This window comes from Eulemur rufifrons, chromosome 7 (assembly GCF_041146395.1).
Source record: "Eulemur rufifrons isolate Redbay chromosome 7, OSU_ERuf_1, whole genome shotgun sequence".
Lineage (NCBI taxonomy): Eukaryota > Metazoa > Chordata > Mammalia > Primates > Lemuridae > Eulemur > Eulemur rufifrons.
The window spans coordinates 133,881,852-133,906,080 of NC_090989.1; the positions used below are offsets into that span (position 1 = coordinate 133,881,852).

At 44.7% G+C, this 24,229-nt stretch overlaps 1 protein-coding gene across 5 annotated transcripts in view; it reads left to right on the top strand.

Annotated features, from left to right (window-relative positions):
- Nucleotides 1-24,229, top strand: part of RARB (retinoic acid receptor beta) — a 702,390-nt gene that overhangs the window by 651,172 nt on the left and 26,989 nt on the right. For all 5 annotated transcript variants that reach the window (XM_069475457.1, XM_069475459.1, XM_069475458.1 and 2 more), the window contains one exon: nt 23,620-23,780. In XM_069475457.1, the coding sequence (XP_069331558.1) occupies nt 23,620-23,780 (161 nt within the window). The remainder of the gene's footprint in view (nt 1-23,619; nt 23,781-24,229) is intronic.

The following is a 24,229-nucleotide window of genomic DNA, read 5'->3' on the forward strand; positions in this document are numbered from 1 at the left end:
GTGAGAGACACTGGTGCTCTGGACAGGTGGCAGCCCTCTCTACCGCACACACCCAGGCCTGGTTTTCCAAGAGTCGCTGACTAGTCTGAGAACCTGATCAGTGCCACAGAAAAGCTACTTTCTTTTGAACAACAAAAATGCCCTTTTAAGAATAATTGAAGCAGCGTAGGGTCACTGCAGGCAATTTGGAAAGGACTGAAATTTATAAGGAAGAAAATATAAATCACAATTAATCCCTAGAAATACACCTTGTTAAATTTTGATTTTTTCTGTTCTTTTCTCTCTCTCTCTCTCACACACACACATACACACACTCTCTCTCTCTCTCAAATTTTTCTGATCTCATGTTTTAGTTAAACTTAACATTGTGAATATTTCCCCCATGTCATTAAATAGTCTCTGAAAAGATTGTTTTAATGGGAGCATAATGTTCCTTCACAGGGGTGTGAGTTAATTTACTGGCCATTTGCTTATTGGAGAATGGAGCCTACATGTACAGCCCTGGTGGACTTCCTAAAATAGCACCCCCAAGTCAGATCAGCTTACCTGCCCAGTAAGGGCAAAGTTGGTACCTGAAAGCCTCTTCTCAGGGCAGAGCCTGCTCTTGGGAGCTTCTGTGTCCTGCAGCAGTGGTCCCCAACCTTTTTGGCTCCAGGGACCGGTTTCGTAGGAGACAGTTTTACCACGGACACTGGAGGTGGCGGGGAGGCGGAGCTCAGGCCGTGATGTGATGGGGAGAGGCTGTAAATACAGACGAAGCTTCGCTCGCTTGCCCGCCACTCACCTTCTGCTGTGCGCATCCCCCCAAGTTTCATGGAAGACAATTTTTCCATGGATGGCAGAAGGGGTGGGGGCAGCAGAGCTCTGCAGCCCAGTCCCCAGTAGGCCACGGACTGGTTCCGCGGGTACCAGAGGTTGGGGACTGCAGTCTTGGAGAACAGGCCCACGTGCCCTTCCTGCAGGCAGGCAGGCATGGAGAAGGTCTAGAAGAGCTTGAACCCAGAATGCCAAGTGCCCTTCCTCAGACTCATGAAGATAAGCCTCTCTTCCTCCCTGGGAAAATGAGAAAGGCAGCCCAGGAGTGTCACTCTGGTGAAAGACCTGTTTAAACATGAAAACCCAAGGCCAGGGAAGCAGAGCTGCCCTGCTACCATTGTGGTTTCAACAGACTAATGGATGTCAAGTACTTGGTCCTGGCAAATGCTCAGTAAATATCATCTTCCCCATTCCTCTGTCACTGCTAGGAAAATACCAAAATTTCGTAAAGTAAACATTCCCGTGTGCCACTCTAATGGGCCAAGCTGAATTATTGGGCAGTCATTTCTATTTGTGCCAACTGAGGGAACCCTCTATAAAATGTAGGACCGGTTCGGTGAGTTTCCCTTGGATGTCAGAGGTCACCCTTCTCACCTTATATACCTTTGGGTGTACTCAAGAGAAGAAAGGACAATGATCCCCCAAGTAGGCCAGTCTCTTGGTGACCTCAGTTGGAATTCAGGCATTCTTTATGGATGGATGGATGGACATATGGAAGGAAGAAAGAGAAGAAGGAAGAATGGAGAGTGGTGGCTGAAAGGAAGACAGGGTAACTTAAGACAAAGTCATTGTATCTTTTTTTTCTCTGAAAAGTTGTGAGGGGAGTAATGATTGTACATAATCCAGTGTAGCTTTTTTTTTCCTCAAGTGATATAAAGCCCCAATATGAAAATCCCTCATTTATATTGGAAGAAAGTAAAGAATCACATTATGATCTAAAATAGCGTATTTTATCTGTTTGAGCCTAGGAGAGGAAAATGGGTGATTTTCTAGCTTGAGTGACATAAATCTGTGCCCCCCCCAATAAAATATATTGGTTTTGCTGTGATTCATTTGATTTTTTTTTTTTTTTAAGTGGACCCTGGCTTGTGTGCAGTGGATGAAGTAATTGGAGTGAGTGCTTCTCCCTAAAGACAGAATCAATCACTGTTGTAGAAGATGGTGACATTTTCGAAAGAAACTCTGAAGAAAATGTCATGCTTAAAAAATTAGATTTAAACACACTGGCTCCAGATTGATTTTTATTACACTCAAATGGATACCCTGATTGATTATCAGTCTTACAAATGTTTAGCACATTTCTCACTTCTCTAATAATCAGAATAATCTAATTTTCAATGTCATTTAATGTACTCTATTCAAGGTTATAATAGATCATATTTCTAATAAAACACAGCAATTATGTAATGAATAATACAGGAGGACCAGCATTCAGATTGCCTTGATTTTAAGGCAGTGCCAAGGGAAGGTCTTAGACAAACCCCTTCCTTTAAATCTGATGTTCATTCTAAGTCTTCGCCTGCACCATATAGACTGTTTTTTTTTCCTTGCTGCTGACCTGAATGGAACTTTGCCAGAAAACTTGGGCCTTCCCCCTCCACACACACACACAGAATAAAACCATTTTAGGGAGGAAATAGCAAGTTTTGAATCTTTTTAATATATGTTATCAGTGCATCTGAAGGAAAGTGCCAGGTCCCTAAGTTATTTATTGAGTTTTTCTAGTAATTGCTGCTTTCTTCCCATTTTTGATATACATTCCCTGGAGAAATACCATGTTTTTGTTCTAAATATTTTTCCAATATCCACTATAGCAGCGGCTGACATTATAGATGTTTTGGGGTAAACCACGGGGTATCTCATTTGGGGGAGGTTTGACTCTATATTTAGAGCCTAATACTTACCTGATTATATTTACTTTGGTTTTTTTTCCCCCCTCCAAGAGGCCTGACTCACTTTGGGAAGTAAGTTGTGGTTTTTATATTTGTGGCTTCTTACCAATTTCAGTTATGTCCAAATCTAGGTTAGTGATTATGAATTCCCCCATGGCTTACAGCTCCGTTTCATCGGCCATGTATGAAGTAGTATCAAACCTGGTGGCCCAACGAACAATAGCACTTGAGGAGTTTCTCTTTTTGTGCTGTGTTCTCGATAAGGGGTTTTTAGGGGCAGGTAGAAAAAGGGGCTGAAGAGGTATCAGGCCTGATGGTATTTAGAGACTAGAAAGAGGGGCATTAGGCAGAAGGCCCATTCCTAAAATTGGTCCTAGATGCGAACTTGGCAGAACAAGAACTTCAGAAGATCTGAAATTTCCAGGAGATCTAACCAGAACTAAACTATGGGCCAGTACAAACAAGATACCACTTAACAGTGATGAATATCATGTCCTGATTCAGACTCAGCCACATCAGTAGTGGAAATACAGGTTGGGGAAGACCAGAGCTGAGGATCTGATGACCACAAGCTTGCCATGAACTAAGTCGAAGTAGTAACGTGTCCTCCCTTTTAAGGTGTTTGATTAATCAGGTCATGAAAAACCACCCCGACCCTCTGAATTTGTGGCTGAACAGAGCATACCTTGAAACATTATTGTTTTTTGTTCTAAGCATCTAATTTTAAGAGGAAAATTATCTAGAACCGAACATTATCCAAACCAGGTTGACTATGATGGCATGAGATCATAAAGCTGTGTTCTATGAGATATAATTAAACAGACTGGAAATTCATAGAATGGAGAAAACCAGGTATAGGGAGAAGATAATTGCTCTAAACTATTGTAGGGGCCATGAGAAAAAGGAAAGTCATAAAATTTGCTACCATTTATTGAGTACTGGATCTTTTCAACACCCATTTTAGAACATTACCACTCTTTGATGGTCATGGCAAGTAACACTGAGAGAGGCCAGATAAATTGCCCAAATTTAACAACCACTAAAACTACAGGGTCAAGATTTAAACCCAGATCTCTTTTACCCAGATTTTGTGATCTTTCCATAACTGAGACTCTCTGTAAACTGATTCTAAATAATATCCAAGGTTCCTTCCAGCTATAGAATTCTGTAGGTCTCTATTCAGGATACAAGTTCAAAAATCATTTCCTAATAGTTGGAAACATTCCTTGCATAAGAAGGGCATATTCTCTTCTAATATTCAAGATAAGATGAGATTAACCTGAGGTAAATGGAGGTTAAGAAAATAAGGACCCATTTGCAATTAGGATCCTTGTCAGTAAAAGCTCTCTGTTAAAAACATCAGTTCTTGAGACCTCTTGCAGTTTTTTAGAGCTTTGAGAAAAGAGAATATGTCCATTTTAGTTCATTTGGGTCAGTAACAGAATTTGATTTATCCCAGTTCTGGAGGCTGGGAAGCCCAAGATGAAGGTGCTGGGAAGCCCAAGATGAAGGTACTGGGAGATATTTGGTGAGGGCCAACTTTCTGGTTGATAAACAGTTGTCTTCTTGCCTCATCTAGCAGAATGGGGAAGCAGGCTCTCTTAGGACCCTTATAAGAGCACTAATCCCATCCATGAGGGCTCCACTCTCATGACCTCCTCATCTCCCAAAGGCTTCACCTTTAAATACCATCACAATGGGGATTAAGTTTCAACATATGAATTGGAGGACACAAACTTTCAGCATATAGCACTGTCTGCCTTAAAAGGTTGAGAAGGGGATGGCCTACAAAATTTATGACAAAAATCATCTTTGAAGGCCTTAGTGGCAGGGTCTTAGTAGAGTAGTTAGGGTGGGAAGGAGAGGTTTTAAATGATGTCGTTATAGTAAGAACCTAAGGTTACCTGAACAAGCCACAGGATGGGCCCCACAAGAGAGAATGAGTAAAGACCTATCAATAGAACCAGACAGATGGTTTTAGCTCTAACAGTATTATTTGTATTAATACTTTTACTTTTTTTTTTTTTTTTTTTTTGAGACAGAGTCTCACTCTGTTGCCCAGGCTAGAGTGAGTGCCGTGGCGTCAGCCTAGCTCACAGCAACCTCAAACTCCTGGGCTTAAGCGATCCTGCTGCCTCAGCCTCCCGAGTAGCTGGGACTACAGGCATGCGCCACCATGCCCGGCTAATTTTTTGTATATATATATTTTAGTTGTCCATATAATTTCTTTCTATTTTTAGTAGAGACGGGGTCTCACTCTTGCTCAGGCTGGTCTCGAACTCCTGACCTCCAGCGATCCACCCGCCTCGGCCTCCCAGAGTGCTAGGATTACAGGCGTGAGCCACCACGCCCGGCCAATACTTTTACTTTTTATTGTCTTATCTTTTACCACCTTTTGCAGATAAGCTATTGTCTACAAAGCAGGATGGGTCTGCCCCTCCCACTTGAAACATGGGCCCCCAGATGGATGATGGCACCAGTGACTGAGATGGCAACATGGGAGGAGAAGGAATGATATAGAACAGCTAAAGAGCCCCTTTTAGGGAGAGGATCCATGTGCAAGGTGCTGGGGATGTCTAGTGGGCAGCTGGATAGTCACATGTGATAGTTAGGAGAAAGGTCTGGATATATGAGTCTTCTGGATATATGTGCTTGACAGTGGAGGGCTTGAGCATGGATCTCAGGACACGTATGTGTGAGAAGAGGACTAGGGACACTTCCAGAGACAGGGAAGCCTTTAAATGGGCTGCCAGACAGGTCTTGTGGGGATCCCAAAATGCAGGTGTCTCAAGCTGAGTGTCTCTTAGCTTTCTCAGTCAAGCCTTCAATCTCTTTCATAAATCTGGGAGTCAGCAGTAGTTCTGAGAGAGAATCTCAGTCCAAACCTACCTGCATTCCTCTTTTTAAAGTTACTTAGCTCAAGGCACTTTTTAATAACCATGTTTCATAATTCTATTTTTTGAAGTTGGGAGGCATCCTAAAATGTTCCCATAGCCCACTGACCCTGCCCTGTTTTTAAATAAACTTGGATATGAACGAGAGCCCTGGGATGAGATAGCAAAGCCAATAATCATAGTTGACCACAGGCCCCTCTGCAGTTAAGGTACATGGTAGCAAAAACCGTCTATGTGATTGAAAATGGCAGTTCCTGGAGCTGACCAACCATTGTGCAATTTCCTGAATTTGGTCAAAAGATTATGGGGTGAGTAGGGGAACAGGCTGGGCAGGAGAAAGTCAGTCTGGTGAAATTAATGAGAAAAATATTATTTTAGAGTCCTGCATTCCTTTCCAGCTTACGGTCGGACCAACCTTAAATGCGTGCAAAGTTAGGCCATATGTTTCTCAGGATAATGAAAATGGCTGGGATGGGGGGAAGGGCTGCCAGCTCTAGTTGAATGTGACTTGGTTGTTAAGTGGAAGGGACTTGGTAAAGCCACATTAGGGCACCTTGACCTCTCTGTGTATGTTCCAGATAACCGGGTCTGCTTTGAGTACAGCAAGGTCAAGCGGGCACCATCTCTTTCAGTCTGGTTTCCTCTCTCAGGTTTTTAGAAGGTCAGGTATCACTCTTGACCTCTCTCCCTATTAAAATCTATACTAGGAAGATAATACTTCACCCCTCTGAAATGAAGCAAGGCTGTGATAAAAGTTATGAAGGAAAGAATTTTGAAATATAGATGAAAACATTCAGTGTCTTGGGTTTACTTCAAAATAATCTCGGGGAGTATAGGAGTGGGAAAGAAGTAAGATTGGCTGTGAGTTGACCACTGAAGCTGGATGCTGAGTGAATGGGGACTCATTATATCATAGTCTATAGTTTAGGTATGTCTGAGATTTTTTTTATAACAGAGATGTTTAAATATAAATACATATTCCAGTTGTCAGGACTGGAAAAATTAATGACATACCCTGTAAGGTATGATTTTGTATTTTGAAGCTTTAAAATGAAAAACGGGGCCAGGCACAGTGGCTCACACCTATAATCCCAGCACTTTGGGTGGCCAAGGTGGGAGAATCACTTGCATCCAGGAGTTTGAGACCAGCCTGGGCAACATAGTGAGACCTTGTCTCTGCAAGAAAAAAGAAAAACAGAGACCCTACAAAGGAAGACATGCAAACTATAATTCATATGGTGAATATTACAAAATGCATAAAGAGTAAAAGTACTTAAATATTTAAAATTTTAGTTCTAGGGAGATGATTTTTTTCTAGCCATCTTGCACATTTTTTTTTTTTTCTGGAAAGATTTGATTATAAAAAACAGAACCATGTTGATTGTTATCTATAGACTTTTCTGGCTATCTAGACTCTTACTGAGCTTTCATTGGATGGAAGCCTGCCTGTAGGAAGGTGGCTTTTGCCTCTGGCACCAGGCACACTCTTCAGTATCATTCACGGAACGCTAGGCAGGGGAACAGGGAACTTTTCTGCAGAGAATACTCAGAATCTTTACACCCGTCCTCTCGTCTCTGTGTGATTTAGACCTAGCTATTTGTAAGGATCCCTTTTTGACTAGGTTACTTTCCAAAAGAACAGCAGGTAATACAGTGACTTTGAAGAATCTTTGAACACTTAAGAAGGAAGAATTTCAGAAGGAGAACTCCCTCCGTCACCACCAAAAAAAAAAAAAAATGTCATCTGAGGTGTTGCTTCCTAAGAATTTGGAGCAGTGAATAAACTCCATTCATACCATCTTACGTGTCAGTGCTCCCTCAGCCTTGGCAGCGTCTGCCCTCCAAAGGTGCCTGGCACGCGTTTGGTGAATGCATTTGCATGTATTATCGCTGGGTTCGTACTACAGCCTGGCAGGTTTGGAGGCCAAGCTTTGCTTCCAGGCCATGGGAAAATTAAAACATCCCTTATATCTCCTGGACACCTGTCAAATACCACAAGCTCAGATCCCTTAGTCTCTTTATGTTCCCAAGATCTTTGCTTATGCTTTTCCCTCAGCCTGGAATGTTCTTCTCCTAGTTAACTGCTGCTCAGCTCAAATGTTCCTTTCCCTGTACCGACCTCCCCACTCCTTCCCCGATTGGGCAGAAGCCCAATTCAGTGTGTCTGCTACACTGTCCCCCACGAGGTTTTCAAGGTGTAATGACACCTTAATCTGTTTGTGGTTAGGTGGGGAATATCTGCATCTACCTCTAGGCCAGGGCTCTGGAAATACTGCAGGCCATTGTTAGGACTGGGGAACGGGTTTCCCAGAAGGCAGTGTCTGTGTGTGGAGGTGGCGGGGGTGTGGGGGGCGGTTCATTGCTGTGCAGAAAAAAATCAGTTGACATCTATGTTGCCTGATAACTGAAATAAAATGAAAAACAAACATGGGTGGCAGGTATTAATTGTTTTTGTTATTAATAAATTTGCTTTCTTCCCTACCTTGGATTGATTGCACAAACAACTTCTTAACAATCAAAGACATTTTCTTAGCATATGGGTCAGCAAACTGCAGCCCATGAGTCAAATCCAGCCCACAGCTTGTTTTAGTAAAGAAAGTTTTATTGGAACACAGCCTTGTGCATTTGTTGACATATAGTCCTAGTTCTTTTTGTGCTACAAGGACAGAGTTGCGTAGTTGTAACAGACTGTGAAGGCATGAAAAGCCTGAAATATTTCCATCTGGTCTTTTATGGGAAAAGTTTGCCACCTCTGGTCTAGACTGTGACTCCACATCTGCCTCCTTCCCCATGAACTTCTCCAGCTGTCATTGCAGTGCCAGGCGCAGCATAGCATAGATTCTGTCTCAGTCCCTTTTCTGTTGCTTATAACATAGTACCTGAAACTGGGTAATTTATAAAGAGAAGGAATTTATTCCCCACAGTTATGGAGGCTGAGAAGTCCAAAATGGAGGGGCCGCATCCGGTAGGGGTCTCCTTGTTTGTGGGGACTCTGTGTGGTGTCCCTGCACCGTCTAGAGCATCACATGGTGAGGGAGCTGAGTGTGCTAGCTCAGGTCTCTCTCTCTCTTCTCGTAAAGCCTCCACCCCCACTCCCATGATAACTCATTAATCCATTAACCAATTCACTAGTAGACTCATCCATTCATGAGGGCAGAGCCCTCTTGATCCAGTCACCTTTAAAGGCCCCAGTTCCTGTATTGCCACATCAGGGATTAAGTTACAGCATGAATTTTGGAGGGGACAAGCATTCAAACGGTAGCGGGTTCCCTATAACTAACTATTTGAGTAAAATTGTTGAAGGAGTGAATGCATGAATGAATGGGTAAATTGACAGACAGCTACTCTGACTTGTAGACTTAATTTTTGGGAAGCTCTTTCCCCCACCACCATATGCAGAACTTTCTGCTCCCTGATATTTGCAGCACTTGCTCCGTCACCTCTCCCAGCTCCCTTCTCAGACAGCTGCTCCTGCCACACTGCATAACACAGCGTCCCCTGCCGATCTGTCTCCCGCCTTGTTTTTCTTCCTAACTTTTATCATTATCTGGCATTATCTTGGGTATGAATTTGTTTAATGTCTGCCTTGCCCAAGAAGAAAATACACTCCAAGAAGCAGGGAGCATTGTTTATTCACTAGCACATCCCCAGTGCCTGGAACAGTGGCCGGAATATAGTGGACATAGTGGCAACTCAGTACATTTTTTTCCCCCAATTCTGTCAGAATCAAGTTTTAGTTTATGTCTATCATTCAGGCAGTAAATATTTAAATTAATGATCACATTTAGAATTTAGAATCGACTGTGCAGCTCAGGACTGCTTTTCGCGTGCTCCAGTTGTTTCTTGGTGGTGAACTGTCTTCCCACTAGATCCCAAGAGCTGTCTCATACTGATCTCATGCCGTGCAGATTGGTACGAAGTAAGTGTCCTCGGGGACCTCGGAGTTCTCTCGTACTGCTGCTGTCCTAGACACTGCCCGTCCTCTCTCCCAAGTCCTGCAGGCTGCCTCCAGCTTAGAAGGCATTAGCAGATGTCTTCTTGATTAAAAGGGAAAGAAAGCACATTCTGGGTGTGGGTGTTAGAGGAAGGGCAAAGGGAAGTGGATTGTGAAGCTCTGGCAGGAACGTTCTGTGTGTTATTTCTTGGACTTCGCGTGCGTGTGTGTGTGTGTGACCGGTTAGCAGAAGCATTCCGGGGAATAGAAACTGGATTCTCTGTTCATGTCAGACATCCAACTATGTGGTGTGAGCTATGCAGAGAATGGTAAAGATGGCTTTATTTTTTTCCCCAGTGACTCTCTGGAGAAATAAATACCTGAGAATTAAAGTTCCGTAGGCCAGAAAGAGGATTTTTGTGAACTAAATAGGATTCAGCAATCCTTGATAGACAGCGCAGTTTGGGATGATCTATTTCTATTGAGAAAGTGATATGTTCACTCAGGGGAAGGCTGCGTTGGCTGCAGTTCTGCCTAACACTTCATATGCTGAGGTTGACTTGGGGGCCGTGACTTATTTCTGCTGTTTCATTTTTTAACATTTTCTTTTAGTAACACATGTGGCCTGAGAGTGACCCCTCAATGGCATTCCGGGCAGACAAGGCCAAGTAGAAACATTCCTTAGTTACAGTCCTCATTATGTTCTTGTTACCAACACTAAGCTTTTAAAAAGGCAAAAAGTTTTAAGAATTATTTTATGAGTAATATATAGCTTTGGAATTATGGAGAAGTGGGTTCGAATTCTGACCCTGTAGATTACTGGTTTAAATGTGACCTCTGAAGTCCCTTGGCCTCAGTTTCCTCATGTGCAACTTGGGGAGTAATAGTGTCACCTACTACATGCAGTTGCTGTGAGAGTTAAATGAGACAATACGTTAAACACTTCGCGGAGCACAGCAGCCCTGAAGGATGGGATGGCGATGGCAGTGATGTCACCTGTTCACGCCAAACTGTGCTAACAGCTGAGGGGGACACAAGAGAAGTCTGGGTCCACATTGCAGCCCTGATTTGAGAAACTGGTTTGTAACAGCGGATGATTATGAGTTTGAATTTCCACAATGGGTTGGAATTTCAAGGGCAAGGGCAAGGAATAGTTAATATTTTCTCATAGTAATCCTTGTGGACAATTCCTGATGTCCATAGTAGATCAGTAAATGATTTGGATCCATCCTTGCATAAGGTGTTTTCTTACAATGACGGTCGTAAGTCATTGTAAGACTTACAATGCTGGGGCGTCTTCAGATACACGTGAAGGGACTTTCCCTGTGCTACCCCGTGCTAGTGCATCCTCCCTACACCACATAAACACGTGCCCATGCACAGTTTCCATGAAAGCAGGGATTTTCAGCTTTGGTTTCCTCTGAATCCTCACTGTCTACACCAGCATCGGACACACAGTAGCAGCTCAGTAACTATTAGTAGAATGAGTGTCAATTTCCAAATTGAGTCTATTTCATATTAAATCAATTACTAGAAGTAAAGAACTGGAAGAAACAAAACCCAGAGGGCCTAAGGAGTTTGCCCTCACTTTCCATGGCTGTCATTTTAGTCATAAGTGGATGTTTCCCAAGCCTCTGTCTCCAGCCAGTCACCTCTCCCAAGCCCGAGACCCAGATAGCCAATTGCATATGGCACACACTGGACAACGCCACTTGGATGGCACAAGGACACCTGGATTTCCATACATCCTGCTCCTTCTCCTTTGCTCCCTCACTCTTGTGCAAGCTGGAAACCAGGTTGTCACCCTTGACCCTTGCCACCACCTGACACCCCATGCTCCTTCCCCTGGCCCTTCCCCACAGCCCCTCCCTAGCTCAGACATCACTCTTCTCTCACCTGGAACTTCTGGCACCACCTCAGTAATCGCTCTATCCCCAGTCATTTCTTCACCATGCACAGAGAGATAGTTCTATTAACAAAAGGCAACTCTGATAATATCACTACCACTGCCACCCCAAATGAACTTGAAGCCCAAGTCTCCTTGGCAAGCTTTGCAAGATCACATGTGCTGTGGTCCAGCCTCAGCCCTGAACTGCAAGCCCCACCCCATTCCTTGTAAAGCCTCAAAGCTGCCCTGCTGCTTCCCTCCAGGCCTGCAAGCTTGCTGTCTTCTGCCTGGAAAGCACTCCTATCTTGCAGCCTTTGGTTAGCCATCCCTCCCCATGCTTTGGATACCTACATAGACAGTTCTTAAGTGTATGTATCTTCCAAGATTTCATTGCTCCAGATTGACCCTCCAGTGAGCCTCTACCCATGAGCAATTTCAGGTTCTGTGGGAAATTCATACAGCCTTTTAGTGTTTGTAAACATGGGTGGTTTCACTGATCTCTCTTACAGGTTTGATTGCAGAAAAACATGTTTTCCAGTGCTTGGACCCAAGTTTATTTCCTAGATAGATTTTTGAAGGACTTTCTCTGGCCTCCTCTTAACCTTCTCCACCCCCAACCCCCAGCCTGGCTTTCATCCTCATTGCTTTGCTAGAAATGTTCTCTTGAAAGTCACCCCTTTCTCTGTTGCCAAAACCAATGAACTTTGCTTTTCCTTCATCCTTTCTGACTGGCGGCTACATTGGACACTTGGCCAGGCTGCTGCTGCTGCTGCTGCTTCAAATTCTTTTCTCCATTGCTTTCTATAGTTTTTGCTATTCTAATTCCTGCCCAAAATTCATCTGCTTCCATCACAGTGTCCTCTTCCCTTTCCTGCCAGCTACTGGTCACTCCCAAGAATCAGTTCCTGCCCCCCCCCACCCCCCCGACCCTTTTCCCTTTCCTCTCTCACCTGAGATTGCTCATGCCCTCTCATGGCTTTAGCAGTCACCTCTCAGGTTGACTCCTAAGTAGTCTAACTTCTAGGCTGTTCTCTTGCCAAATCCACACGGCCATCTCCCTAACAAGCCCCTCTGGATTTGCCACCTGGGTTTCTGATTCACCTCCCCTCAAACCAAATTCATCATTTTCCTGCCAAAAACTAGATTCCCTACTCCCTACCAGCTCCCCTGATTTTCTTCTCCTTTGTGGTGCCATTGGCAGCCCAGTACCAGGGTCAAAACCGGAGTTACTGTTACCTCTAAGTTGTCATCTTCATCTGCACATTCAGTCTGTGGCCAAGTCCAGCATATTTGCCCTCCCGGTGCCTCCCTACACTCCCACTTCTCTCCCCTCGTTATATCTGTCTGGTCTTTCTCCCCACCTGTCCCTGTCTCCGTGTTTCTCTGTAGTCACAGGAGCCTCCCAAAGCTAACTTCCATCACGTAGCCATGTTCTTTCTAACCCTTAGGCCTGTGCACATATTGTTCCCTACATCGAGAGTGTCTCCTACTCCCTCCAAGCCCTGTTCATTTAAGAAATATAAGTTGAGCATTTCTTATGGGAAAGACACTGGACTGTGCACTGAGGATACCTGAGTGAACAAGACCTAGCACACTCTTAGGGAATGTTGCTCAAGATTCCTTTCTCCTGTGATTTTTCTCCATGGCTCCTCAGACTAAACCATCAGCTCTCTCATCTATGGGTCTAAGTACTGACTCACAACCTGCTCCCTAGGTGTTTGTATTCCTATTGCTTAAATCAATGACCGAATATCTCCTTTCTGGCATCTAGCTCAAGGCGTGGTACTTATTTCTTAAGCTGACTGTGTCTTTTACTAGAAGGTGAATCTCTTGAAATGATACCTTCTCGATCTTGTTTTTTAACATCTGTCATAGTACCAGACACAGTTTAAGTACTTAATAACTATTTCAACAGAAAAAGAAATAAATAGATAGATGGATGAGGTTAGATGGATGGATGGGAAGATGGATAAATTGATTAATGGGTATAAAAATAGATGTATGGACAAGTAGGTGGACAGATGAATGGATGAAAACATGGGTGGATGGACAAATGGATGGATAGGTGGATGGACAGACCAATGGATGGAAAAGTGGAACAGATGGATGCACAGCTGCATGAATGAACACAGAGAGATGAGAGGATGGACAAATGGATGGGTGCAGGAATGGATCAATAGAAGGACTGGATAATAAGTAAATAATTGGGTGGACAGATGGACAAACAGATTGATTGACAGACTGATGGATGGATAGATGGATGGATGGATGGAAGAAAACGAAAATTAAAAGAGATTTCAGAGCCACAATTATTAAGAAAGGAGGTTGGTTAATTGACTAATCATATCCAATAGTGAGCTAGCATAAATCTCATACATGGACTGCCAATTCTCTAAAAATTAAGATTAATAGAATGCATTTAGAACAAAAGCTATACTGAACAAGATTTATACCTACTTGGAGATTCTGAAGACTCTTAGAAACTTTAGTACTTCAAGGAGCTCAATGAGAATCACTTAGGGGTAAACAGCTGACATAAACCTTTGAAATGCCATGAAGTTTTCCATTTAAGCTAAATATGTAATATGAACATCCACATATCCACATGTAGACCCTTTCTCTAATGATCTGAGTTTCTAAAATTTATTTGACAATATATATGCAGGAGCTTCTCTACATTAATATCCTAAAATAGGGTGTCTGCCAAACAACTGGCAAAATTACAAGCCATTTGTCTGTCTCTCTCAGATGCCTTATTGACACATGGATGGCTCAGGCAGAAATTCAGCGAGTATGTCAAGCAATATCTGAAAAAGTCAAATCCCAAAAAAGTGGATGTGGTCATATCTATCTGCTAAGCCAAGGTCAGATGGAAAGTCCTGACATAAGAGATGAACCCACTGAAGGTTTAAGAACTGCCAGTTCTTAAACTCTATCTTCCCCCTTAATCTCTAGTTATATGGCACCAGGCTGGAACATTGGTCTTGCATAAAAATTCTTTCCTCTCTCACTCCCTGCCGCCCTCCCTCATTTTCTACCTTCCTTTTCTACTTTCCTTTCCTCTTTCATTCCACCTTCCTTCCTCCCTCCACTGCTGCCTTAGCATTTCACACTTCACAGCATTCGTGTATATTGAACTCTTAAGTTCTATATTATATATCATGTGCATTTCATCTATTGAGGGAAAAACCATGCTTTGTTTGACTCAGTATCTTCAGTAGCTATGAGACTTAAGAAGTGTTTGGTGAATAAATAAATTGGTATAGGACTCCCACTATTTTTGTACATGTTATACTTTGTTGCAATCATTTATATATCTAAATATATATGAGAATTCTGTGTGCCATAGACAAAAAAAATAATGTCCTCATATTTTAGATGAGGAAACTGAGGTTCAGAGATGTTAAGAGACTATCCTGGGTTTGTACAGTTAGTAAATGATAGGTTAAAATACAGGCCTTTGGAATTTTACCCCAGTGTCCTTCCTATTTGTTCAAAGTTCATTTCATATTATTTCAGACCTTTGGGAAACAGTTCCATCATTGCTGTGTGTTGAAATAGACATGGGTGGAATCTGGACCTTTGAGTTTCGGGGATGATATGTTTTCTTTCTTTCCTTAGCTGCTACATTAAAGCAACCATTTATTCAAATATCCTGTGGGGTAAAAGGCATGTGGGCTTGTGCCACTGTTGTGTAAAACCACTGTCTACATAGACTGTATCAATTAGCTCTTGCTATGTAACAAACTACCCCAAAGCTCAGTGGCTTGAAACAGTAAGTAGTTGTTACTGCTCACAAGACCATGGATCAGCCAGGTTGTACTTCTGGGTTCACTGGGCTCTCTCGTGAGTCTGTGGTCAGCTGCAGATCGGGTAGGCAACCTGCTGATCTTCCCTGAGTTCTTTCCCAGGTGCAAGGGTAGGCTGGCTCCACATCGATCTGGAATGCTCTTGGCCAGAACAACTAACTGGGCTCTCCTCCTCATGGTTTCTCAGAACTTCTGCTTCTCAGAACTTTTCCTAAGCTGAGAAAAACCTCATTTCTATTTTAAAAACCATTTTAAGAGGAAAAGTATGATGAAAATATCAAGGGAAACTTCACTTCATTTGCTGAACATCGGGGTTAGAGAACAGTAGGAATGAAAAATCTTGCCATTATAATTTATTATGATGGAGACTGTTATTTAATATTTGAAAGCACATAACTTGTTATAAAGAATATGTGTGACACAGACCACGATACAAGTCTTTTACCTGGAACAGTCTTTTACCTAGAACAGTCTGTTGCTGGGAAATTTCCTTTTGCTTTCCTGCTCTCCATCAGATACTGTTTTGAAAGGCAGCTTATGCTTAGTCTATGAAAGAAATATAAAAGGATGTGCATGTATCTCTACTCAACTTTTTCACCATAGATATATGTGACTCCTGTTGTAAGATTATTGATTCCTGAACATGATGCTGCCTGCCTTTTTTTCCAAAAAATTTAAAAGACCCACTAAACAGTTTTTAAGATACATGGGAGCATGTTAGGCTTCAGCAGAAGTGAGCTTTGTATAGCAAAGAATTTCCTGCCTATGAAAATTGCTGATGGAAGTGGATACTAAACTCTTTTTTTCTAAATCAGAGGTTTTTAAAAACAAGATGAATCGGTCATTCAGTAGGTATGTTTACTCCTGGTTAGAAAGGAGATGGCCAGCCTCAATGACTTAAATTTCCATTTTTTTAGCATTCAGTTTTATGCCATCAATAAAGACCTTCATGTCAGCTCTTGTTCATATTGGATAGCTCCGTCACAAACACGAAGCCAAAGACATGTCCACCCTCTGTGGTCAGGATTGAGGTAAAGCCATCTTTGATAGTAACCCACTGCTGCCAAAGGGAATGTACAGAGAAGTACTGCAGATTATGAAGGAAAGCAGTATGCAGTTTCTCAGCTACTCACTGTCGAGCTCCTGCTTTTATACATCATGCCAGAATGTTTTCTTTTCCCTCATCTCTGGAGTTCAACTTAATGTATTTCCTATAGTTCATATGTCCAAAGAAAAGAATTTTTCACTTAAAACAGAGCCCCTAAACTCCAAATCTCTTGCCTTGCGAGGATGCCCACCACTGTCCAAAAATGAATGCGACCACAATAGCGCTGACCATGCCAGCCCAGACAGGAGGAAAAATGTATTTGGAACACTGTCCACTCAAGAAGAGGTAAAATCTCCATATCTAAAAGCAACCGGTGAAGGGGAAATGTGTTTAAAATTGTTTTGAAAGTTTTGTTAGTATAGCATACCGCTTTAACTAAAAGGAAGTATTTGGCATCTGTACATTCTGGCATTTTTCTATAACTTTTTTGAATAACTTTAAGAAGCTGAGCCAGGCTGGAAGATCCTTGTTAAACTCTCAGAATGCTATGTTCAGATTGTGTCCCCCAAGACTTGAATATGTAATGTTCTGCAAAAATTCGAAGTATGCTCCTTGCTTGATTGCTGGCAGGACGGACACCAGGTCGTCCCTTACGCCTGCAGTTGTGTGGAGCACCCAGTCGCCTTTTGAAGTCCTCACACGTACCTATGCTGCCATGTTGCGGGTTTGGCGCGGTCCTTTGATGATTCTGTTTTGAGCTCCGCTTCACAAATCCTGAAATCAGGTCTCACAGAATGAAAGGGGCTTTCTTCATTCAACAGACACTCTTGGGTGCCCGACTCTCAGCCAGGTCTGAAAGCGTGTGTCTCGTTAGTAGCAAGAAAACCTAGCTGCAGCCTCATTCACTAACCTCCTTTCTCGATATATTTGTTCAAATTTCAACTAGCATTTATGTGGCAGGGACTGTGTTAGGAAAAAGACATAGTCCCCACCTTCAAGGAGATCCTGATGTGGCATTTACTTACCCCAGCTTTACAGTGGGGCCTGCTGTGGGAACCGCTTGAGCGCTAACCCCCCAAAACCTTAAATTTTGGGGAAAGTGTGTCTCTAACGTTTAGTGGTAGATCCACCTGCCTTCAGATCTATGGTAGTTCACGTACATAATTAGTTTAGAAAATAATTTTAAAACTAAAATTAAACTGTATGTTTTTCTCTTAAGTATATCAGTATGTTAGTTACAGCCCTTACCCACTCATGACAACCACATAGCTCTAATCACCAACTGTGACCCATTATCCTGGCAGTTAGCAGGGAGCCGAAGAGTCAAGATGAACAAATCTTAGACTTTAATTTTCAAGCAAGAATAAATAGACCATTATGCTTCCTTTGCTAAACTGAATATAAAGAACTTTGTGGACAAAAATATTATCAATTGTATTTTCCATTTTTTTTAATACGAAGGAATTTTTAGTGAAGCATTGTTTTCATCTCTTCTTCAATCCCAGTGAAATCCTCATCTTTTGCATGTTTCCTGCATTTAATTTTTATTGTGTGCATGGAAATCAATATTCCAGATACATGCACAAGTGCACACATTAAAATGAACATGACTTCATTTATTTCCATGATTAGACATTCAAATAAAAGTGCTTGGGTGTCTGTTTTCATATTCATAGGTTGAGATCCGTACATCAGAGGTATTTGTATAAGTGACACTTTTATTACATTCATTTCATTTGCAATATGATAGTGGATCATAAATATGTTACTTTTATGCCACCAAATCTGATTTGTAGCACTTAGCCCCTCACAAGGAGAACACTTGATATTTTATGGAGTACCTTCCATCTAAGGAGCACTCTGCAGACATCGGCCGGGCTCCGTCAGGTGTATAAATCACACCTGTGACCCTCTGGATGCCCCACCTGCTTATCAACCTCCTGGCTGCTGCTGTAGGGTGGAGAGCAGTTAGCCACCCCCCTGCAGGCCCTGGGTGATGATGACACCTTTACTTTCTGGAAGAAAGAGGCTCAGGTGAGCTCTGTGTTGTCACACATAGGCCCTGACAGTGGTCAGAACTCCCCATTTAGTCACATGTCCACCTTGTCATTCGCAAAACAGTTTTTGGGCCCCCACTGTAGGGCAGATGCTAGATTCAGCCCTGGGGACACAGAGACAAATAAAATATGGCCCTTGCCTTCCAGACATTCATGGACTGGGAGGTGAGGCTCATGGAGCAGGCTTTGATGCAGGCGTGACAGTGTGTGCCCCTCCCCATGCCTCCCCACGCCTTCCCACGCCTTCCCAGGGGTACTTTCCAGCCTAAAACCAGCTTGTCAAAACCCCAGGTCCATCAGGGACATATAGGTGCATATACCAGCCAGTTGCAATCAAAGTGAGAGAAGAGGCCGGCCATTGAACATCCCAAGTGGCCTTTGGGGCTGAGATTCAGTTGCACAGAGGAGAGTCATGGGCTCCTGCCCACAGTCCCACACCCATTCCCAGCATTAGTTTTCCAGTCAAGGACCAGCAGGGTCCCCCCCATCCCTACACCCAGTAATATGCACACAGAGCTCCCTGTGGCATCCTCCGCAGCACTTACTACTCTGGAATCGTGTGTGCCTGCAACACACACAGCAGAGCACCATGGTTAAGAGGGCCCCCTGCAGCCAGGTTCCCTGAGTTCAGATCCCCATTATGTCACTCACCGGATGCATGGCCTCAGGCAGCCTACTTACCTTCCTGCGCCTCTATTTCTTATCTGCAAAATGGGCGTAATAATGATACCCACCTTCTCAGGTTGTTGTAAGGATTGAATGACCAGGAATAGAGGGCTTCAATGAGTGCCTGATGGCTCTGCAATAGTTGTAATTAACACCTTCACTATTATAATAAATAATACTCCAGTATGTGAATTGCAGTACATATTATAATAGTGATGCCAATATTCTGGCTATTATTATTGCTGTCGCTGTTTTATGCTATTAGTATCTGTCTCTCCCGTAAGTGAGCTCCACGGCAGCAGGAACCATCCTGTGTTGCAGATGGCACATAGTAGCTGCTCAATAAATATTAATTGAATGAATGAACGAAACAATAAAGGCACAAGTGAGTCCACCGGCTCATTTGGTGCTGCTACCAGACGGCTTCTCCAAGTATAACTTTTATGGCAGGTCTCCTCTGCCACTGACAGCCATGGGCCCCACAGTAAGCCCCACAAATCCTTGGCATTCGGGTCCACCCATTGTCCCACAGAAGGTCCTTAATTCTTCTTCCTGGGTAACTAACCCATGTGAGGCTTTCCAATAAACTGCCTCTTTCCCACCTAGTGCACCACCCGTACGTCTCTGTGCGGCTGCTACTGCTGTCCCAGAAAGAGAGGCTCTGAGGGGAGCTGATGCCTCTGGGGTCGGCTCCAGGTGGTAAGCAGTGGAGGTGACACTTGTGCCGAATCCCATGGCTTCCCCTGCAGCCCCTGTGTCACCTCCTGCCCCCCACCCACCGGTGGCCTACAAGGGGGCAAGCCCCTGCCCTGCCCCAGGAGCTGTTGAACATGAGGCCTCAGAGGGGCGATGGCACCTAGAAGCTGGACAAAGCCACCATCCCCAGCCCTCATGGCTTCCTGTGCACGTGTCGCCTCCTTGATTCTGGTAGTTCTTGACAGCCTTCCCTACACCTGGCCCAAATGCCGTGTCTGCGTTCCACCACAGTTTGAAACCACTGAGTGAAGCAGTTGCTGAAGCCACATATTTAGAAAATTTGCCCATCAATTTATGAAGCTTTGTGTAGCTGGAGCATTGTCGCCGGAGGGGTTACTGCGTTTTGTAGGTGCAGAGGAGTTTCCGATAGTCCCAGGAGTTTTTGTAGTCACAGAGACGGTAGTAATGGCACTTTGCTCAGGAGACGAGAGGAGTCTGCCAGGCAGCCTGAAGTTATGCACTGGTCCCCTGGCAACCAGGCAGCTGCTGAGGGTGCTCCTAACGGGGGCCCCAAAGCACAGAAGACGGTGCCCTGACTTTGCAAGTGGAGGGTGCTGTCACTGCACGACCAGCTGAGCCCCGCGCTTGGTCCTCAGCTGCAGCTCACCAAGGCTTCCCTCCCACATGACCTCACCCCAGCCTTTCTTGGCCTGGTTCAGATGCCCTATGATGAGAGCCACAGTGTCCCTCCCTCCCAGGCAACCCTCTAGAGCTGTGTTTGCTCGTCCAAATTTTCAAGGGGTCCAGGGGTGGGTGGGGGACAGTGAAGCAGAATGCTTAGGAGCACAGACTCAGGTCCCACGGGAACCCCAGGGATGGGATGATGGGTGATCCTTGGGTGGGTGGGTTGGTTGGTTGTTTTGTGGTCCCTCTTCCTGCTTTTCTGAAAATTCCACTGAAATCCTCACCTGAATACTTTCAAACAGGGTGTTCTTCGGCCTCAAGTTCCTTGAGTGTGGAAATGGGATCATAACGCCCACCTCACCCTGGTTACCGTGAGGCTTAGTGAGCTAGGATTCTTAAATTGCGTATGGCACTAGCTAAGCACTCGCTAGATGGTATTACTGTCACTGCTGTGTTTTTATGTGGTCAGAGGTGCCACCTTGGCCTCTGATGCTGCTCAGAGCAGTTGCTGCTGTTCAGTGACTTGTGGCCTCCCTCAGGGCTGTGGGTTTTTTGTTGGTGGTGGTGTTTTGAGGTATATAATTCACATAGCATAACACTCACCATTTGAAAGTATACAATTCAGTGGTTTGTCTCTATTTATTTATTTAATAGAGACAGGGTCTCACTCTTGCTCAGGCTGGTCTCGAACTCCTGAGCTCAAGCAATCTTCCTGCCTCAGCCTCCCAGAGTGCTAGGATTACAGGTGTGAGCCACCACACCTGGCCTACAATTCAGTGGTTTGTGGCATATTCACAAAGTTGTGCAAACTTCACCACTGTCTAAGTCCAGAACATTTTTACCTCCTAAAAAAGAAACCTTGTACCCATTAGCGCTCACTTCCTATCTTCCCTCCACCCAGCCTTGGTAACTACTAGTCTTCTTTCTTTCTATGGCTTGGCTTATTCTGTACATGCCGTGTAAATACATGTGGCCTTTTGTGACTGGCTTCTTTCATTGAGTGTGTCTTAAAAGTTCATCCACATTGTAATATATATCAGTACTTCAATCTTTTTTATAATATTTTATTGTAAAGCTATACCACATTTTGTTCATTCATCAGTTGATGGACATTTGGGTCGTTTCCACTTTCTGGCTGTTATGAATAATGCCGCTATGAGCATTCATGTGCAAGTTTTGCACGGACATATATTTTTGGTTCTCTTGGGCACATACGTAGGGGAGGAATTGCTGGACCATGTGGTAGTTCTATGTTTACCTTTTTGAGGAACTGCCAACCTGTTTTCCTCAGGGCTGTTTCGGAAGGACCCTTGCCGCTTAGATTTGGCTTTGCATTAGCTAAAGAAGAAGGCCATTGGCACAGGCGGGGGAAGGAGGGAATCTGTCCCCCTGAGAGCCTGTGGCACCTCTGCCACCACGTGCCACCCCTTCCTCCCTCGCTGTGTCTCCTTCGCTGACGACATTCTTCGTATTCTCCCTGCTCTGACCCACGACACCCTCTCACCCTGCGTCCTGCTCCTTCTGGGAAGCGTCTGGCCCCAGAGGCCTTGAGGGGCCAGTCTGCTCCGGAAAAGCATACAGTTGAGGCTGAGTTACCCACTCATTTCGCCAGTGATCTGGACATGTTCGGACCCCTGAGCAGTGTCATTTCAGAGTCCTGGGGGAAGGAAACCATCCGGAGAGGTGTTCTCCTCACACTTATCCGCTTCCTTAGGAATAAGTAAGTGAGCCCAAGTGAGGAGAGAACTTGTCAGCCACACAAACTTGAGCACATTCCTTAGCTTCTCTGAGACTTAGTTTCTTTATCTGTAAAACGGGTTTAAAATTGCCTGCTTGATAAGGGGTTTAAGTGAGGGGCTGTGGACAAAGCTCCCAATACCATGTTCAAGAAGATACTAATAAAAATGTTCCTTTTCTTTCCTCCCCAGCTGCCCTCGCTCCGAGTCAGGTATGCCTGGCTTATGCAGACACTGTGGTTCCAGTACCATTCGCCCCCTTCCCCTCACTCACCCTCTTCCCCTTTTTCTTTCCTGTTACCTCTTCTCCTCTCCCCCTGCTGCTGCTATTTTGCTCTGCCCTCAGCTCCTAACCCATGGGGATTCTCGTAACGCAGACCCAGAGAACTGCCAGTTCTCGAATCACCGATGTGCTCTCGGCGAGGCAGCTCAGGCCAGATCCTCTTAGGGCAGATCAGATTATGCCCTGGGTCATTTTGCAGCACGGATTCCCAGGTCACGGTGGTGGCATGCACAGCCAGGCGGCATCCAGCCTGGCACCCCCTGAGTCCCCAGGGACCGTCCCCAGAGGGGGTGGTGTGGTCTGGTTTCACCTGTCAGCCTCCCTGGGTTTCAGTTTCCTTCCCCAGGAGATCCTAGCCAGGGGCTAGAGCTTTGAGTTACACGCGGATTTGAAGTCATCCAGGAGGCCTACGCGGTGGGAGGGAGCACGGGCTTCCACCGCACCGTGTGCTGGGCCTGACTGTGTGCCCAGCACCGTGCTCTACAAGAGCGTGCAGAGAAGAGGGACACGCACCTGCCGAGGGGCCCGAGGGCCAGGTGAGGCGTGGAGGAGAGCACCTGCGAGTGAACAAGTGAACGGGTAGTTTTCCAGGCTGAGGGTTTCATACTGCATCCGTTACTATTTTAAATAACTTTATAAATAACAAAAGACTGCATGGTTAATACAGAAAGTTCAGGAAGTGGAAAAACATGAAGGGACAATAGCCATACTCCCATCATGTCTAAGATGAGTTTCTTCACAAGTGCCGATCGGTTAATTCAGAAAACTGAAAAGCAAAGAAACCAAAATGCTTCCCTAGGAAATACCAATTGTGAGGCGACAGAGGCTTTGTTCAGGGACCTGACTCCCTGGCGAGAGGGATTCCCTGGCCGTGTCTCTCAGGGCATCCCCTCTGGAATGGGGAGGTAAAGCTCTTGGAAAAATCCTCCTCTCTTCAAGGAATCAGTCTGCATAGAAAGTTCTCTTGCAAAAAGCCAAGCCTCTAAGCCGCCCGGGTGAGCCTAGGCTTTCCGTAAGAACCGACTGGCACGTGCACACACGGACACGGCCGCCGGATCCCTCTTCCGAGGAGATGCGTTTACACCACCTTTTCCCGCTGTTCCTGTTCCAAATGTTAGGTGATTCCAAGGCCGTGTTGGGAGATGGAACCTCCCTGCTCAGACAGTGCAGGCCTAGCATTTAGTGACCCCTGATTTGCTTTCTCTCTTGTTTCCAGCTGTCAGGAATGACAGGAACAAGAAAAAGAAGGAGCCTTCGAAGCAAGAATGCACAGAAAGCTATGAAATGACAGCTGAGCTGGACGATCTCACAGAGAAGATCCGGAAAGCTCACCAGGAGACCTTTCCCTCGCTCTGCCAGCTGGGTAAATACACCACGGTAAGAGATGCTCCTGCCCCAGGCAGCTGGGACTGTGGGCACAGGCTTGTGCACACGTGTGTGCGTGTGCATGTGTGCATGGACATACACACACTCTCACACTCTTTGTCCTGGGCCTGGCAGGGATGTCCACCCAAGTCAGCCCAGGACTTGCATTTCAGCCGAGTGGGGCCATGCAGGGACCACTTCCCTCTATGTGGAAGGCTTTTGGCAGGCATTGGGTAGGATGAGTGTTTCTTCAATTCAGTCATACACACATGCGTTCACTCAAGAAGCACTAACTGAGCACTTACTACATGCCAAGCCTTGTGCTAGGCACTGGCACCATGAACTATTAATATTTGTTGCGGCTCTCAGGGACTTTGATCTGGTGAAGGAGTCAAGTGACACGGGTGAAATACTACATGGGTTGTGCCAGACACCTGTGCAGAGGGGACCCAGAGGGGCCA